This window comes from Stegostoma tigrinum, chromosome 10 (genome assembly GCF_030684315.1).
Source record: "Stegostoma tigrinum isolate sSteTig4 chromosome 10, sSteTig4.hap1, whole genome shotgun sequence".
Taxonomy (NCBI): Eukaryota; Metazoa; Chordata; class Chondrichthyes; order Orectolobiformes; family Stegostomatidae; genus Stegostoma; species Stegostoma tigrinum.
The window spans coordinates 30,867,313-30,885,946 of NC_081363.1; the positions used below are offsets into that span (position 1 = coordinate 30,867,313).

Here is an 18,634-nt window from a genome sequence, read left to right on the forward strand (position 1 = left end):
CCTACAAACTAACAGTATTGTTAAACAACAAGACCGACTCCACCCCTCTCCCACACTCATGGCTCCTCGGTCCCAAAGATATTCAAAAACAGCGTGGGGGGAGGCTCAAAAGTTCTCCACAAAATGCTGTTTCTGACATCAGCATGTCTGAAAAGCTGGCTTGGAGACAAGCCAGGTAAATTCCTGAGGGTGCACAAAATGGGGTGTGGTGTATGCGTGGAAAGGAGCCGGGCTGTGGGACTATAACCAAAACAGGCACGGCCATATTGTCAGGTAAGAAATTAAAAATAGTCACTATGTGCTGAATAATCTCAAGAATCCTGTGCTTATGACAGGGACACTGCTTCACCATTAAAGCACCACATCAACAGGCCTTCCTACTGACTTGGTCACTGCAGTCATGAGGCAGCAGAGAGAACAACTTTCTGCTACAGTCTACAATCAAAGATTGTATTGTCTTCTTGAAGTCAACAGCAAGGACTAACTGCAAGATCATGTCTATTAATCCTACCACAAAGTCTGGGCGCTTACTATACGTTACTCAGAGCCACATATCTCCCCTCATGGTCTTCAGGATGAAGATATCACATAGAATAATTCTAATCTAGAAGATCCCAAATGTGTTGTTGTTTGTGCCAAGTTATCAATTTTAACCAGAAAAGCAGATGGGATACTATATGCAGCCACAAAACTCTTGGAAATAGTGCCATCAAAGGAACCTGCTGGACATTACTGGATTCAGCTGTTGTATCCTCCACAGAAATAACCCACAGTTATATACACCTATACTCAAACAATCTTGGCAAAGTCCCTGAGAATCTGCCAACACCCCTGTGAATGTGCCTCGGCAAGAATCTCAGTATCTGCAGCAGAGAAAACAAATGGCAGTGATCCATTTTAAAGGCACCAGGAATAAAATGAATTCCTAGAATGACTCAGCTTTAAAGTTCCATTTCCTCTTTGTGACTGAAACTAGCTTACTAGCTATGCTGCACAATAAAACCAAAATACAGATTTTTAAAAATACTCTGGAGGTTTGTTGTTAAAATATGAACAGTGCTCTTAAGGCTGATGTGTGGTGCTCTTAAAGCAGCATTAATTGCCCAGCTCAGACTGAATGGAAATTTTCAGTCACTTTTAAAGTTCAATATAAGATCTTTTCTGCAGTTTAGAATATAAGCCGTGTAATGAACAAATGTTTAGTCAATATGACTTTTAGTTTGTGTGTTAGAGTAAAATGCTTGAAACGTGAAATCTTGCACAGATCTTTTAAGCTGACTACCAGGAATTCAAACTTATTCTGCGGAAACAAAAGATCTTTTAAAAATTGCACTGACATATAACAAACTTACTATTCGGAATGCCCGTGTGAATCCAATACAAAGAGATACTGTGTGGAGATCCTGCAGTGAAGTATCAACAGAAAGAAAGGCTACCATGGCAAATGGAGAGACTGGAACATATAGAAGGTTATTAGAACAGTTCACTCACATTCCACGTATACAGAATGGTGCATTATCATGCTTTTGACATTTCAAAAGAATGAAACTGATCAACGAAAGCAAAGACACTATATCTTCTTCATTCTGATCCTGGCAAATTCTCCCTGCACACGCCACAGTACATTTATATAGCAAACAACTGTCAACAGCCAGAACTTGAAAATAAGAAATGCAAACCATCAAACAAAAAGGTTTCAAAAATGTTGATCAGATCAAGTCAATTCATTAATAGAATTAGAGTCACATAGCACAGAAACTGGCACTTGGGCCCAGTTTTCTGCCGACCAGATTTCTTAAACTGAACTAATCCCATTTACCTTTATTTTGCCCAAATCCCTCTAAACCTTTCTTATCCATGTCCCTGCCCAAATGTCATCTAAATATTGTAACTGTACTCTACCACTTCCTCTGGCAGCTCGTTCCATATACAGACACCCATCAAAGGCCTTTCAAGTCTCTCCTCTCTCACCTTAAACCCAGGCACCTATAGTTCTGGAGTCCCTCACCAGGGGAAAAAAAGACTTTGGCAATTTACTTTATCTATATCTCTCATATTTTATAAACCTCCAATAAGAGCACCCCACAGCTTTCTATGCTGCAGGGAAAAAAGTCAGAGCCTATCCAACTTGTTCTTATAACTCAAATCTTCCTGTCTCGGTAACATCCTTGTACATTATTTTTGCACGCTTTCCAGTTTAATTCTCAACTCCTGTATTCAGTGCTCTGACTAATGAAGACAAGCATGCCAAACACGTCCTTCACCACCCTGTCTACCTATGATGCCACTTCCAAAGAATGATGTACCTGCATCCCTAGGTCTCTCTGTTCAACGACACTCACCAGGGCCCTACCATTAACTGTGCAAGTCCTACTCTGGTCTGTCTTATCAAAATCCGATGCTTCGCATTTACTAACATTAAACTCCACCTGCAATTCCTCGGCCCACTGGCCCAGTTGATCAACAGCCCACTGTACTCTTAGATAACGCTCACCATTCACTATACTACCAATGTTGGTGTCATCCACAAACTTACTAACCATGCTTCCTACAGTTTCATCCAACTTGTTTATATAAATGACGACAATGGACCCAACACCAAGCCTTGCCGTACACTGCTGGTCACAGGCCTCCTGTCTGAACAACAACCCTCTACCAGCACCCTGACTCCTTCCGTCAAGCTACTTCTGTATCCAACTGGCAGCCCTCCCTGGAATTCCATGCAATCTAACCTTAATGATCGGTCTACCATGCAGAACCTTGTGGAAGGCTTTGCTAATGTCAATGCAGACATCTACCACTCTACCTTCATCTATCTCCTTGCTCACTTCTACAAAAAAAACTCAAACAGCATTGAACTTTGAATAAGGAATAAAATCTGAAAGAACTGCAGATGCTGTAAATCAGGAGCAAAAACAAAGTTGCTGGAAAAGCTCAGATAACAAAGTGTAGAGCTGGTTGAACACAGCAGGCCAAGCAGCATCAGAGGAGCAGGAAGGCTGACATTTCGGGCCTAGATCCTTCTTCAGAAATTCATTTCTGAAGAAGGGTCTAGGCCTGAACCGTCAGCCTTCCTGTTCCTCTGATGCTGCTTGGCCTGCTGTGTTCATCCAGCTCTACACCTTGTTATCTCAGATTCCCCAACATCTGCAGTTCCTACAATCTACTGTTGGAAGAGCTCAGCAGGTCTGGCAGTATGTGTGAAGGGAAAAACGGAGTTAACGTTTTGGGTTCGGTGACCCTTCCTCAGTTCTGAAACAGGACCCAAAAATGTTAACTCTGTTTTTCCCTTCACAGACACCGACAGACCTACTGAGCTTTTCTAGCAACTTTGTTTTTGAATAAGGAATATTAGGAGAAAATCCTCTTTTACCATTCTGGAGCACTGTGCTAAATTACAATGTGCAGTGCTACTGTATCTATCAGGTCTTAAACGTTAGTTTTACTCTGTAATATAATTTGTCTTTTCATTTCATCTTCAGCTGGAAAGACTGTGATGGCTCTCCATACAAATGTGTAATTGATCACTATTTACAGACAAAAATAGATTAAGAGAAAAATTAAGAAATACAATGTAGAAATAAGTTAGGCAATTTAGTCTATTACCATTTCAGGTAACTTACTGAGGTTGAGAAGAATCCTTTGAATAAAGCCAAACTTCATCAATATTGCTCGTTTCTGCTCGAAAAGTCTTACAGTTCTTACACCTTTAGGGAATAAAGGATTTCGAAAGAATCCAAAGAGGACATATGAACCTTGAATTTCTTGGAAAATTTTCCATATTACCAAAGTTACTATCAAGATATAGCTTATTACAGTCTGTGGATTTATTATAAATGTAGACGAGCTTTTTGCAAAGAAATGTAATAAACCAGCTTCAGCAAGTGTTACTATTAGAAGACTAATATAGATCAAGGCTTCCTTCCAGCCAAGATGCCATCCAATTCGTTTACCAAAGTATTTGGGATATTCCAGTGAGGCATGAGCTGTCCTGCAGCAGAATCTGAATAAAGTATCAGCTTGGCTGAGATCAAGGCTCAGTATGAATCCCATTCCTGTTGTGAACAGCACAACACCAAGTGTGCTGGGGATAAAGAATGTTGCAATCACCACTCCAACAGACACAACAAACATCGCTAACAACCTGCAGAAATAAAAGTAGAGATGTAAAACCAAACACGTCAGGTCAACATTGCACATTTTCTTCCAGTTTTCTACTATACACATAATGGTGCAGCCACAAATTCTGTAACTGTGTGAACTAAGATGCTGCTTGGCCTGCAGTGTTCATCCAGCTCCACACTTTGTTATCATGTAAGCAGTAATGATTAGGCAAGCACAACTGAATTTCTGCAGTGTTATGAACACAAAATGAAAATTTGATCAGGCTATCTTGGATCTAATGATGCGTAATATCATTAATAATGACATCGCAGTAAAATATATAACCGTATGCGATGGCCTAGAGGTATTATTGCTGGACTATTAAGCCAAAATTTCAGATAATGTTCTGGGGGCCTGGGTTCAAATCCCGCCATAGCAGATGGTGGAATTTAAATTCAATAGTAGTGTGGAAATGAGAGTCTAATGATGACCAGGAAACCACTGTCAATTGTCAGGAAAAACCCATCTGGTTTACTAATATCCTTTAGGGAAGGAAACTACCATCCTAACCTGATCTGACCTACATATGATTCCTAACCCACAGTAGCGTGGTTGACAGGAAAGCATTTGGCATGCTTGTTTTCATTGGACAGAACACCAGAGTATAGGAGTTGGGATGTCAAGTTGCGGCTATATGGGGCATCGGTGAGGCCACTTTTAATATACTGCATACAATTCTGGTCGCCCTATAGGAAGAATGTTGTTAAACTTGAGACTGTGCAGAAAACATTTACAAGGATGTTGCTGGGACTGGAGGCTTTGAGCTGTGGGGAATAGCTGAATAGGCTGGAGCTTTATCCCTGGAGCATCAGAGGCTGAATGGTGACCTTATATAGGTTTATGAAATCATGAGGAGCATAGATAGGATGAATAGCCAAGATCTTTGTCCTAGGATGGGGGAAATCCAAAACTACAGGGCAAAAGTTTAAGCTGAGAGGGGAAAGATTTGAAAAGGACCTGACAGGCAACCTGTTCAGGCAAAGGGTGTTGCGTGTATGGAAAGAACTGCCACACGAAGGGGGTTACAATTACAACATCTAAAAGGCATCTGGATGGGTAAATGAATAGGAAGGGTTTGGAGGGATATAGGCCATGCTGGCAAACAGGACTGGATCAGATTGGGATGTCTGGCACAGACATGACGGACTGCAGGGTCTGTTTCTGTGCTATATGACTCTATGATTCTTAACTGGGGATGGACAATGAATGCTGGATGAATTTTTTGAAAATACCCTAGGCAACAGTCATCATAGTGCAATAGAAATTGGGGTTTAGCTTGAGAGGGAGGAATTTGGGTTGGAAACAACTGTACTAAGATTAAATAAGTGTAATTACAAAAGAGGGCAGAGGTAGCTGGAGGGAACTGAGAAAGCAGTTTACAAGCAAAAACAGTTGATGAACAATGACAACAAATTTAAGAAAATTATTAATGGCTCACAGCAAAGATACATCCAATTAGAAAGGATTCCAGGAAAGGAATAAGTCAACCATGGTTAATCTGGGAAGTTAAGGATAGCAGCAAAATGAAAAGAAAAAACATACAATGTGGCAAACATTATCGGTAAACCAGAGGACTGGGAAAGTCTGCAAATCACAAAGAGCACCAAAAAAGGGGAGAAAATAAACTTTGGGAGTAAAGTGGTAAATAATACCAAGACTGACAGCTAGAGCTTCTTTAAATATCTAATAAGGAAGCAAGAAGCCAAAGTGAACATAGGCAACTTAGAAATAAAGCTGTGGAAATAATAATGGGGAACCAAGAAATGGCAGAGAGTTGAATAGATATTTTGCATTGTCTTCACAGTAGAAGATATTCATAGCTTTCCAAAATCACTGAATAATCAACGGGCAGAAGGAGGAATGAAAATAAATATAATAACAATCACTACAGAAAAAGTGCTAGGGACCTTTTGGGGTTAAAGACTAATAAATCCCCTGGACCTGATGGATATTATAGGAAATAGCTGCAGAGTAGTAGTCTTCCAGGAATCCTTAGATTCTGGGAAATGTCCCAGAGGATCAGAAAACTGTCAATGTAATACCTTTATTTTAAATGGGGAGACAAAATCAGATAACTATAAGCCAGTTAGATAATGTCTGTTACTGGGAAAATGTTAGTCAATTATAAAAGGTAGTAATAGGCAGCACTTAGAAATACACATGATCACATGACATCATGACTTTATGAAGGGGAAATCATGCTTGACGATTCTACTCATGTTTTGAGGAGGTAACAAGCGGGATGAATAAAGGGGATGCAGTGTATGTAATATATTTGGATTTTCAGAAGGAATTTGATAAAGTAATACGCATTGGGTTACATAATAAGTAAGAGCCCATGTGGTATTGCACATAGTGTATTAGCGCAGACTGGGACTGGCTGAACATTCTGAGGAAGGTTCACTCGGCCCATAAAGTTAACTCTGATTTCTCTCCACGAATGTTGCCAGAACTGCTGAGCTTTTCTAGCAATTTCGGTCTTTGTTTCCGATTTATAGCATTCACAGTTCTTTTGTGTTTTTTTAACAGAAGACAAAGTTAGAAAAAGGGGGTCATTTTCAGGATGGCAATATGTAAATAGTGGAGTGCTACAGGGATCAGTGCTGGGGCCACAAAATGTTTACAACATGGATTCATAACTTGGATGAGGAAAGTGAGTGTATATAGCCAAATCTGCAGATGACACATAAAAAGTATGGGAAGGGAAGTGGCTAGAGTGACACAAGCAGTTGGTACTGAACAGAGGCAGCTAAAGCAAGTAGGCAAAAACTTGGAAAAAGGAATATGATGTCAGAAAATATGAGGCTATGCGCATTTTAAAAAGGGGTGACAAAAACAGGTAACCATAGCTGGTTAGGTAATGTCTGTTACTGGAAAAATATTAGGATCTATTATAAAAGAACAGAGCATTTAGAAATCCGTAATATGATCACGCAGTATGATGCAGTCCTTCATCAGCCCTTTTAGCTGCAAACATGTTCCAACTTTGCAATATGTTTAATTTGATATTGAGACTATAAGACAAAAGAGTAGAATTAGGCTACTCAGCCCATCAAGTCTGCTCCACCATTCAGTGAAATCATGGCTAATTTGATGATCCTGAACTTCACTTTCTTTCCATCTTCCTATAACCCACAACAGTGCACTGTCATAAAGAATTCCACTGATTCACTACCTTCAGAGAAGAAATTCCTCCTCCTTTCTATCTTAAACGTGCAACCTTTTCTTCTGCCCTCTGGTCCTAGACCCATCGCACCCTGGTAATAAAGTCCTAAAACCTCTTCCAACAGGCAGAAGATACAGAAGCCCTGAACACACACACAAGCAGCTTCAGGAGCAGCTTATTTCTGGTCATTATCAGACTCTTGAATGGACTCTAGCCTCAAATAACGTAACGTGTCTGTCTCCAAGTCTTTCTGATCTATACATCCTTTGCTTGCTGTGATCTGCCTGTACCGCTCGTGAACAAGGCTTTTCATGGTGTCTCAGTACATGTGGCAATAAAATCAATCAATCTCCCACAAGAGGAAACAACTAATGTTCCCTCTAAATGTCCCCACGGCTGCACCTGTCTGTAAGAAACTTACAGAGAACATTGAAAACAACACTTCATCTACCTTGCCAAGCCTCCAAAGCATATTGTAGGTTTCAATAAGGTTCCCTCTTAATCTTCTAAATTCGAACAGGTATGAGCCTAATCTACTCAATCTCTTCTCTCAAGACTGTTCCTCAAAACCTGATACTAGCTTTGTGAACCTACTAATGCCGTATATTTTTAGATACATACTGTTCACTGAATTCCAGCTGTGGTGTGCCTAATGCCTTGCATATTTTCAGCAAAACCTTGTACTTTGAACTTCATTCCCTTGATGTAAAGGGCAACATTCCACTTGCCTTCTTTATTTCCCAACAAATTTGGACGCATTTTTGTGATTAATGGACAAGGACTTCCAAGTTCCTCTGTTCTGCAGCTTTCCTCAGCTTTTCTTCACTTAAATAAAATTTAGCTCCTCTATCCTTTCTGCCAAAGTGCTGGGGTACTGGGTGCAGTTTTCGTCTCCTCATTTGAGGGAGGAATGCTTTGGTTATGGAAGGAGTGCAACAAAAGTTTCCCAGACTGATTTGTAGGATGACATTATAACTGGATGAAAAGAGACTGATCAGTTTGGGCTATATTTACTGGAGTTTAAAAGAATTAAGAGGTAATCTCAAGAACCCTGTAAAATTCTAACAGGACTAGGCAGTGTAAACGCAGGATGGTTGCAGAGTCCAAAACCAGGGGTCACAATCAAAGCCATTTAGGACTGAGATGCAGAGAAATTTCTTTACAGAGAGCAGTGAGACTCTTTACTATAGATGGATTGAGATCAAAGTACTGAATGTTTTCAAGAAAGCGTTAGGTACAGTTCTTAGGCTAAAGGTATCAAGGGTCTTGGGGAGAAGGTCAGAACATGGTTGGTGATCAACTACGATCATACTGAATGACAGAGTTGACTCGAGAAACTGAACGGCCATCTTTGGCATCTATTTTCCATATTTCTATTCAGTTTGGTCTGAAAACATGTTTTGTTTCCACACAAAAAGCAGTGGAAATCTGGAACTCTGTCTCCAAAAAGGTGCTAGGAGAATTTAAATTGAGACCAAAATGAATAGATTTTTGTTAAGAATGATCATGGTTGATCACCAACCATGTTCTGACCTTCTCCCCAAGTCCCTTGATACCTTTAACCTAAGAACTGTACTTAACTCTTTCTTGAAAACATTCAGTATTTTGATCTCAATGCATTCTGTGGCAGGGAGTCTCACTGCTCTCTGTAAAGAAATTTCTCTTCATCTCAGTCCTAAATGGCTTTGACTGTGACCACTGGTTCTGGACTCTGCAGCCATCCTGCTTTTACACCGTCTAGTCCTGTTAGAATTTTATACGTTTCTTGAGATTCCCTCTTCATTCTCCTAAACTCCAGTAAACATAGCCCGAACTGATCAGTCTTTTTTCATCGGGTCTCGGCCCAAAATGTCAGCTTTCCTGCTCCTCTGATGCGGCTGGGCCTGATGTGTTCATCCAGCTCCACACCTTATTATCTCTCTTTTAACAATTTCAGTGCAATGAAGATATAGCGCACAAGTTTACATCTAGAACTCTAGTTAATCAAGAAGCACATTGCAGATTTCGAGCTGATGAATTATAATTGGAGGAATGATACACAGGGTAAACAGAGTGGGAGAAAAAGGAGCTTATCTGCTTTTAGATACCATTAAGCTGTGCAATGTCTGGCAACAGAGACCACATCCAGAGCTAGACATAGCCACAGTGAATATACAGTTCAGGGAATTTAAAGGCAGTGCAGGAATTCAGTGCATTGGGCAAGAGGTGATATTTGCTTGCTTTTTTGGTTCATAGTTTGTAAGGTTTTTTTTTGCAGGGTACATTGAAACCCAAGATCAGGGGCTCAGCCAAAAAGAGTGACATCACTGGAAAACTATAAGTTGGTAGCTATAAATTGACTATTACAGGTTACTTTCAGACTGAAATATTTACAGATTACAAACTAAATAACTAGTCATAAATTTTTAAAATCAAATTAAGAACAAAGAAAATAAAACAATTATGCAGGGCCAGGCAAGGTGTTGTACCTATATGATGTGGGAGCTGGTAGACCCCATTGAATGAATAATATTATTGTCACATATCTGGGGAGATACAACGAAAAGTGTTTTGTCGCTACAATCTGGCACCATTTTGAGTTGCAAAAAGCATAAAAAGAAATGACTTAGAGTTCATCTGTTGTTCAAATTGAGTCTGAAATCCAGGGCTTCTGCAAGATGTCTGCAAGGTGCTGTGGGCCTCAAGGAGTCACCAGTCCAAGCACAGCAACGACAACGCTGATGCCTCAGGAGTCTCCGGCTCTGCTGCAGCTGCTGCCACCTCGCCATCACCATCAAGAGTGCCCATTCCGGGCCTACTGCAGCCAGGAGTCCACTCTGTGCACTGTCACCACTGCAGACGCTGCCCTGCCAAGAATCCAGGCTTTAGGACTACTGCAGCCAACAGTACCCACTCTGGGTACCAATACTGCCAAGAGTCTAGATTCCAGGTCTACTGCAGCCAGAAGCCCTACTCTGGGCACCACCACGAATACAGGCTCCGGGGAGAGAAAAGGATGCTGCCAGCCTGAAACAAAAGGGCTCAGGAGCCCAAATACTACCTATTGTACCAGTGCCGCCACCCTGAAAATGGTGCGGCTCACAGTGACATCTGTAGCAAGCATTAGATGCTTGAAGAACTCTAGCTCAGAGTTTACGAGCTGGAATCTGAGCTTCACACACTGCTACAAATGAGGGTGAGGGAGAGTTACCTGGATGCTATGTTTCAACAGGCAGTCAGAGATGTGCTGCTGAGACTGTATAAGGGTCTGGTCAGACTGCATTCGGAATATCGTCAGCAATTCTGAGTCTTATATCTAAAGATGAATGTGCTGGCATTTAAGGGGTCCAGTGGTGGTTTACAAGAATGATCCCACAAATGAAAGGTTCGTTATGAGGAGCAGTTGAGGACTCTGAGTCTGTACTTAATGGAGTTGAGAAGGATTAGGGGAATCTCATTGAAGCTTAAATGATACTAATAGGCCTGGATACAGCAGACATGGAAAAGATGTTTCCACTAGTAGAAGAGACTAGGACTCTACAGCACAGCCTCAGAGTGAAGGGACAACACCTTTCGAACTGAGATGAGGAGTAATTTCTCAGCAAAGGCTGGAGAATCTGTGGAACTCACTGTCGCAAAAGGCTGTGGAGGCCAAGTCACTGAATATATTAAAGCAGAGGCAGCTAGGTTCTTGTTTAACAATGGATCAAGGGTTACAGGGAGAAGGAAGAAGCATGGGGTTGAGGAACATATCAGCTATGATTGAACAGTGGACCAGAATCAATGGGCCAAATGGCCTAATTATGTTTCCATTTCTTACGTTTTTTTTAACGTTCATTTTTAAAATAAGAATAGGAAACAAGTTTTGCAAATCTCCTAGTTACAAACATTTTATTTGTGCAGTAAGTTTACAAAGTATTACCTGGTAACTGACAACAAAAGGTTTTGTACCTAACACACAATAGTAGTGTCATTTTCAGGAAATACATGTACATTAAGGTTAGGCAATTGGATATTCTTCCAGATAATGTCAACATTACGCCATTTGCTTTCTTCAATGTCTCGGCTCATTGAATAATTACTACTATTGAATCAGACATATTAGTTCCAAGATGGCATACTCTGAAAATATTTGGTAATGAAATACATGGATCTTTCTCCTCACCTTAACAACATAAACTGAAATAGGATGTGATTAAAAAAAAAGTATTTACATCACAGTTTTTGAAAGTAATAGGGAGTCTTAAGTTTTTATATAACCTTTACAAATTGTAATCTCAGATTTTTTAGAACCTGTTTATATTATATCAACGTACCATAAATTTTAGCAAGTTTTGTATTTTGTTGCCTGTTATTTACTAAATTAGTTGAGGCAGAGGGTTTCAACAAGTAAATTTAGTACAGCTGGATTAGTAAACAGATTTGCAGTGGTGACTGTCCACTGACCTTTACCGGAAATACACATATGTACATAAGATGGGGACAAGAGCGAGCTTACATCTGGTGTCATCTGAATGAACAGCACTGAGGTTCACTGTCAAGTCTAATACAAATGACTGAATGCAATTTTGGCAAAGCATGGAATTGACTCTGAAAATATCTCAGAAAATTACTACCTTCAGAAGAGGAGAGTAGGAAAGAATATTTATCAAAGTTGACAAAACATTGGCTCTTTCACCTGGAGTCAAAAATGAAAAGCATTAACCTACAATTTAGACTAATGTAGTAAATCAGAGTTCGTATGATATGCAGAATCTTAAAACAGTAACAACCTTTTCATAAACCACATGCACTAAGGGGCTTTTGCAATATCACCAAAATATTGTATTAATGAGATCCTGAAAGAATGAGATTCTGGAAGATCAACAAATAAACAATGGCCATCATAAAATAACCTGTGTACTATAAGTTTATGAAAGAACTGCCCTTTCATTCTGTGATAATGGGAACTGCAGATGCTGGAGAATCCAAGATAATAAAACGTGAGGCTGGATGAACACAGCAGGCCCAGCAGCATCCCAGGAGCACAAAAGCTGACGTTTTGTGCTCCTGGGATGCTGCTGGGCCTGCTGTGTTCATCCAGCCTCACGTTTTATTATCTTGCCTTTTCATTCTCATGCTTTTACATTTGTGAAGATTTAAATCTTACCTTAAATTGGTTGCCATGGGTGAACCCCCAAGCCCAAATTCTAAGACTTGCTCAAGAACCCACAAGAAAAGTGCATCCACAGGAGGCAAAACACCAACTGCCCAGACGACAGGCAGAAATACAAAAATAATGTGCAAAATCTGATTTATTTGAAGTAGGATTGGGTTGACTGTAAATCTGGGGAAAAGAAAAGTCAATTACCTTCAAAGCACTATTGTACGTAATACTTCAGCCATCAATCTCATTATTCAAAATCCAACATCCAGATTCAGAAAGCTCACATTAGTTAAATATAACAAGTAACTAAAATTTCCTCAAGACTGGAAATGTAACATTGATAAATTTATATTAGCAAGAGTGGAAACCCCAGCTACATATTTTGATATAGTATCTGAAGAGACAGTCAACATTACACACTCTAATTCCTTTATCTACAAAATTAGGTTTCTCAGTTATATCAATCTCCATGTTTAGAAGATGTAGAAGTCAGTTCATCTTTTGGAACTGACTGGCTAATTTTCACTTTTCTAGTGCAAGCAACATTAAGTCAACTCCAAATTAGATTCATACTCAATATATACTTCATTTTCATGTTTAAGGAAAATTTAATGATTTGCTAAATCTTTTGCATTTAACCCCAATTCATGAAGGTTATTCAACTTCAAGCACTTGCTAAAACTCAAGCCATCAATATTCTCCATCCCCGAGTGACTGTCTTTGTGGAGTTTGCACATTCCCCCATGCCTGCGTGCCTTACCTCTGGGGGCGCTGGTTTCCACCGACTTATCCAAAGATGGGGTTTCCATGCTGTAGCCTCAATGACTCTATAGGTTAGGTGGAATGGCAATGCTAAATTGCCCAATGTATCCATGGAGGTCCAGGTTAGATGGACTAGCCAAAGAGAATTGGTTATGGATATTGAGTATGGAGGTGGGTCTGGGTGGGATGGTCTGGAGGGCCAGTTTGAACTCAAAGGCCAAATGGCCTGCTTCCACACTGTAGTGATTCATGATTTTAATACTCTCAATTTGAACTAGACAAATACTAAAGAAAATCCAATCTTAATGTTTCCAAGAATTTCTAAATTCAAATAATTTCATACTTCTTAAGTGACACATTTGGTCATATGGATAGTGGTATCTTTAAAACATGAAAATTGAACTGGAAATTCATAATTGAAAATAAAGTCAAAATCTGAACCCAAAATACAAATGTAGTCACTTCATTCAATTGTAATTCTACAAACAATACTCCACCAATCAAAGATTTTTTAAAAAGTTTACCTGTAAGCAAGATCCACTGCAATGAAAACAAAAATGTAAAGTGGTCTGGTGAGTGCATTGATTTCATACGTATCTTGTGGTTGAAATGTAGCAGTCTCCACAGCAGTATTTATGATTAAAGAATATTCTCCAATGCACACAGTTACCCAACCAAAAACAAAGAGCACAAAAGTTGCCCCTGCATTGGCATATAGTAGCATTAACCTGTTAGGTAGTAAATACAATGTTCCAAGGCCGCATAATGCTCCAGCTAGGACAGAATGAAAAACGGTATTGATTAAATACTTTTTTCCAGGTACGATAAATTTTACTGTCTCTGGCCCAGCACAGCTGGAAAAATCAAATTCATCCTCATCTGCCAAAGTATTTTCAGATGGAAATGTTTCAACAGTCACATTCTTTTGTCTGACCCATAAGCTCATCCCTTGAACAATGCAGGCTGCTAGCAACATCAATCCTGCAGCAAGGACTGATGCCCAACAATCATCTATAGTATTTAGCTGGTAAAGAACAGTTCCTACACCACCAAAAACCCACGGAATCAGGAACAAAATGACTTGGTTAACATAAATGTAAGGTGGAGCACAGTATCCAAGTTTGAAACGTGGTCCTCCTAGTATCGTCTGTGGAAATCGTTTCCAAAAGAATTCCTGTTTGTAGTCATTTAGCAGTGGAACATCTGGACCCATCCTGATTTTGCACAATTCTTACATTGTTAGTGTTTCCATAATCCAGTATTCCCTAGGAACGTCAGAATTTAACAGTTAGACATTTAGATATCTAGGTTTAGGGATATAAACATTATCTCCATTATTATACCAAGTAAAGAAGCACATAAAAATTGACATCACATTTTCATTACTATTCAAAGCAACTCTCTGGAACAGACTTACACGAGGTGGAGGCAAACATGAGTGCGAAAACATGTAATAATAGTTGCAGAACACTTCCAAACATACTGACTCACTATTCAACTACAAACATTCTAAAAAAGCAGTAACGTATCTAAAACTCAAGAGGGATTGAGTTCAAGAGCCGTGAAGTTATGCTCCAGCTATGCAAAAGCCTGGTCGGCCACATCTGGAGTATTGGGTCCAGTTCTGGTTGCCTCATTACAAGAAAGATGTGCAAGCATCGGAAAAGGTGCAGAGGAGATTCACCAGGACGTTGCCTGGAAGGGAGGGAAGACCTTATGAAGAAAGGTTGAGAGCGCTAGGGCTTTTCTCTTTAGAATGACAAAGGATGAGACGTGACTTGATAGAGTGTACAGAATGATCAGAGGTATAGAGTGGATACCCAGAGACTTTTTCCTAGGGTGGAGGTAGCTATTATGCGTGGGCATAGTTTTAAAGTGAGTGGAGGTAGATATAGGGGAGACGTCAGAGGTAGATTCTTTACTCAAGAGAGTGGTAGGGCTGTGGAATGCATTGCCGGAGAGGGTAGTGGAATCTGTCTCATTAGGGGCATTTAAGTGGCAATTAGACAGGCATATGGATGATAGTATAAGGTAGGGGTGGAGGTTGGATAGACCTTAGGTTTAGGGTAAAAGTTCAACACAACATTGTGGGCTGAAGGGCCTGTACTGTGCAGTACTGTTGTTCTATGTTCTAGCATGGGTTTGAATCCCATCACAGCAGATGATAGAATTTGAACTGGAAATTCAAATAATTTTATCTTAATAGAACCAGGTATCAGTTGGTTATTGTGAAAACCAATCTGATTCACTAATGTCCTTCAGTAAGGAAGTCTGCCATCCTCACCTAGTCTGGTCCACCTGTGATCACACACTGATACAGATGACTCTTAAACTTGGGATGGGTTATAAACACTGACCCAGCCAGCGATATTCATATCCCATGAAAAACAAAGCAAAATCTACACCTCAATGCCTGACTTACTGTAATCACAATATCAGAGATGATCAAAATGTTTCAAACATCCTCCTCTAAACCTGACATAGTATGTTATTTAAGATTACAAAACACACTTTAAACACTGTTCTTTCAAAATATATATGTTTCCCATTCATTTGCGCTTGGGAAAATTTCAGTCAATTACTAATGACATGATAGCACAGTATTTAGAAATATATATGACTGGGCAGAGTCAGCACGGTCATCAGGTATGCGCGAGGAGAAGTTGATTAGGTTGGACCTGAACTCATCAGAATTTACAAGAATAACTGGTGACTTTATTAAAATATACAGCTATTGGGGGACTTGACAGGGCAGATGTGGAAAGTTTCCACTAATGGGAGAGTTTAGGATCAAAGGGCATAATCTCAGAATATGGGGTCACACATTTAAGGTAAAGATGAGGAGGAATTTCTTTTCTCAGAAAGTAGTGAATCTGTGGAACTCTTTACTACAGAGAGCTCTCAAGGCTGGGTCACTAAGTTCATTCAGGGTTAAAATAGATTTTAATCAATGAGCGAATCAAGGATTGTGGCAAAAGGGCAGCAAAGTGGATTGAGGATTATCAGATTAGATGCGATTTCATTGAATAGTGGCACAGGCTTGACAGGCTGAATGGTCTACTTCTGCTCCTCATCTTATGGTCTTACGGTATGCTTTTTATCCATTGTTTTTGTGACATTCTGAGCACTGCAGGTCCCCCAAGGAAAGGTGAAAACCACAATTTCCATGATGACTCTCACCATACTACATTTTTATTTGCCCATCAGAGTTGAAGATCCTCAGCAGCCAAGCCAGGAAGGAATGTTCAACTAAACCCAAGGGCAACCTAACAAGATAGAAAGTTCTTGCATCTGTTTCTTACATAAATAACCAATATTACAGAAATACAGAACAGTAGGTCTTTTGGCCCTTTAAGCCTACCTCGCCATTATGGTAAAGGCTGATTATCCAACTCCAAAAATTAAACAAACATTCTAGAGGCTGAATTACAGTATTGAGTAGCTTAATCAGAAACCTCCTTTGTATTTTACCTTTCTAATTCCCTTTAATTTTGGAGGTGTATAGTACCGACTGCATTTTCTAACCAAGTGGGTATCCGTCACATCTGTGTCAATAGCCATAGATATTCAGCCACACATGGATAACGTGAACATATCATAGCAAAGTAAGCCCAATCTCCATTCACTTGCAGTTTAATTGATTTCACCAGAAAGCAGTCAAAAGGCAGAATCTAGGCTTCTTTTTTCCTAATCCAACAGGGTCAATTTCAGCATCTCTACTTTTACCTTGGTGGAATTCAAACCCCTCAGCAAAATCTAAGGATAAACAAGGGATGCCAATATTCTGCAAATCTCAGCTATAACAAGCAATTGAGGAACCAATTAAATATGTTTACGTACCAGCAAGAAAGCATATTGAATTGCCTCGTGATATGAAAAGTAATGTAAGTTTACCAATTGACATTTACCGAAACGTATCACATCAATATGTTTTCAAAACAATTGTGATCTAGTTGAATTTTCATATGCCTGATATTAGCGTCATTCACTCCCTATAACAAAACAATACTTACACAAGTCAAGACGACTTGGGAAGTAGCCAATGCTTTGGGTCACAAATAAAGCTTAATTTGAGGGTTAGCTAGCTCACCTAATAGCTGCTCTGAGATACAGAGATGACTGGTGGTGTCTTGACCTGAGGATCACCAAGCCTCAGACAAGTCAAGGTGTTGGGGCTTGTAACCTCAGCCACTGTGCTAATTGAACCCATGCTCAATTTGCCCACTGGCTGAGGCTACGAGCCCTTGCATCTGGACTTGTCTGCGGCTTGGTGATCCTCAGGTCAAGACACCACCAGTCATCTCTCTTACTAATGAGAGAGTAACTCTATGATTCAGTAGGATTATGGCAACTTTATCTAAAACTTAATTGACTAAAGTTATACACAAGTAATGCACTACTTTTGTACTGTTGAGGGTAATGGCAATAGCTTTCTAGAGTTGAACACAAACTTTCAGAACACTCAAAGCCCATCAATGAGACAGGATAGCTTGTCAACAATTGACATAGCAATTACGAACTCAGGATCTACTGCTGATTACCTTGTTAGGTACAATACTTAATTTTTAAAATTCTCAAGCTTGACAAATAAACCAGATACCTTTACCTGGTGACATCTATTCACGTAGATTCGGCCACGGCATTCGGAGCTACATTCAGAGCGAAAGTCCGCTCAATTCTTGTATAATTTAATGGCATTGTACATCAAAATTATGCACGAAGGTCGACACTTGCAGTCCGGATTAAAGTAAGCAACAGGTTATTCACACGATTCCGGCAAATTGCAGTTCACCAATAACGAACCAGGCCTTGCAACGGACATACACGGGCCTTACGGCTCACTGCCCACTCTAGGTGCCGTACCTGCCATGAACCGCTAAGACTCCCTTTCCTTGTCACCGCTACCCGTTTCTATGGCACAGCCTGTAAACAGTCACCACCCAACATGTACAGACGACCAAAATACATCCGGCAACAGCGCCGGATCCCCGCTCCGCTACCTCCCGGACTGGCTACCGACATTAAACACCAACGACCCCACCGCCGCCCGGACATTTTACAGATTGGCCATTCAGCCAAGAACGCTGCCGCCAACACGCATGTGCCTGACCTCTCACCCTCTGTTAAGGGGACGTCGTCGAGCGTGAGGGCGCCTGCGCTAGGCTGAGCCTGTGGACAGTACAATCTTGGGGTAAACTTGCTGAATATGTGAAAACTGGCTGCACCCCTGGCTGGAGTGCACTTTTAGTTTGGTATTGTTTTAAACTTCATACTATTAACTAACTTCACTGTGTACCCCTTCTCTGATTTTATTTCTCTTCCCCCCCACCCCTCCAAAAATATAACCTGTTTATAACATTTGTAAAGTTCATTCTGTGGACATGGGCTTAACTGGCATTTGTTGCTCATGCCTAATG

General features: G+C 40.2%; 1 protein-coding gene across 3 annotated transcripts in view; it reads right to left on the minus strand.

Annotated features, from left to right (window-relative positions):
* The window catches only part of pcnx4 (pecanex 4), a 33,572-nt gene extending 15,254 nt beyond the window's left edge, over nt 1–18,318 (minus strand). Inside the window, exons 1-5 of one of the 3 annotated variants that reach the window (XM_048537292.2) lie at nt 18,081–18,318; nt 13,742–14,482; nt 12,459–12,635; nt 3,624–4,144; nt 1,353–1,453 (exon numbers count right to left, since the gene is read on the minus strand). In XM_048537292.2, the coding sequence (XP_048393249.1) occupies nt 1,353–1,453; nt 3,624–4,144; nt 12,459–12,635; nt 13,742–14,430 (1,488 nt within the window). In that variant the 5' untranslated portion in view covers nt 14,431–14,482; nt 18,081–18,318. Of the gene's footprint in view, nt 1–1,352; nt 1,454–3,623; nt 4,145–12,458; nt 12,636–13,741; nt 14,483–17,817 lie in introns of all 3 variants that reach the window. The other 2 variants (XM_048537290.2, XM_048537291.2) reach the window with 2 other exon arrangements.
* Nucleotides 18,319–18,634: the final 316 nt, after the last annotated feature.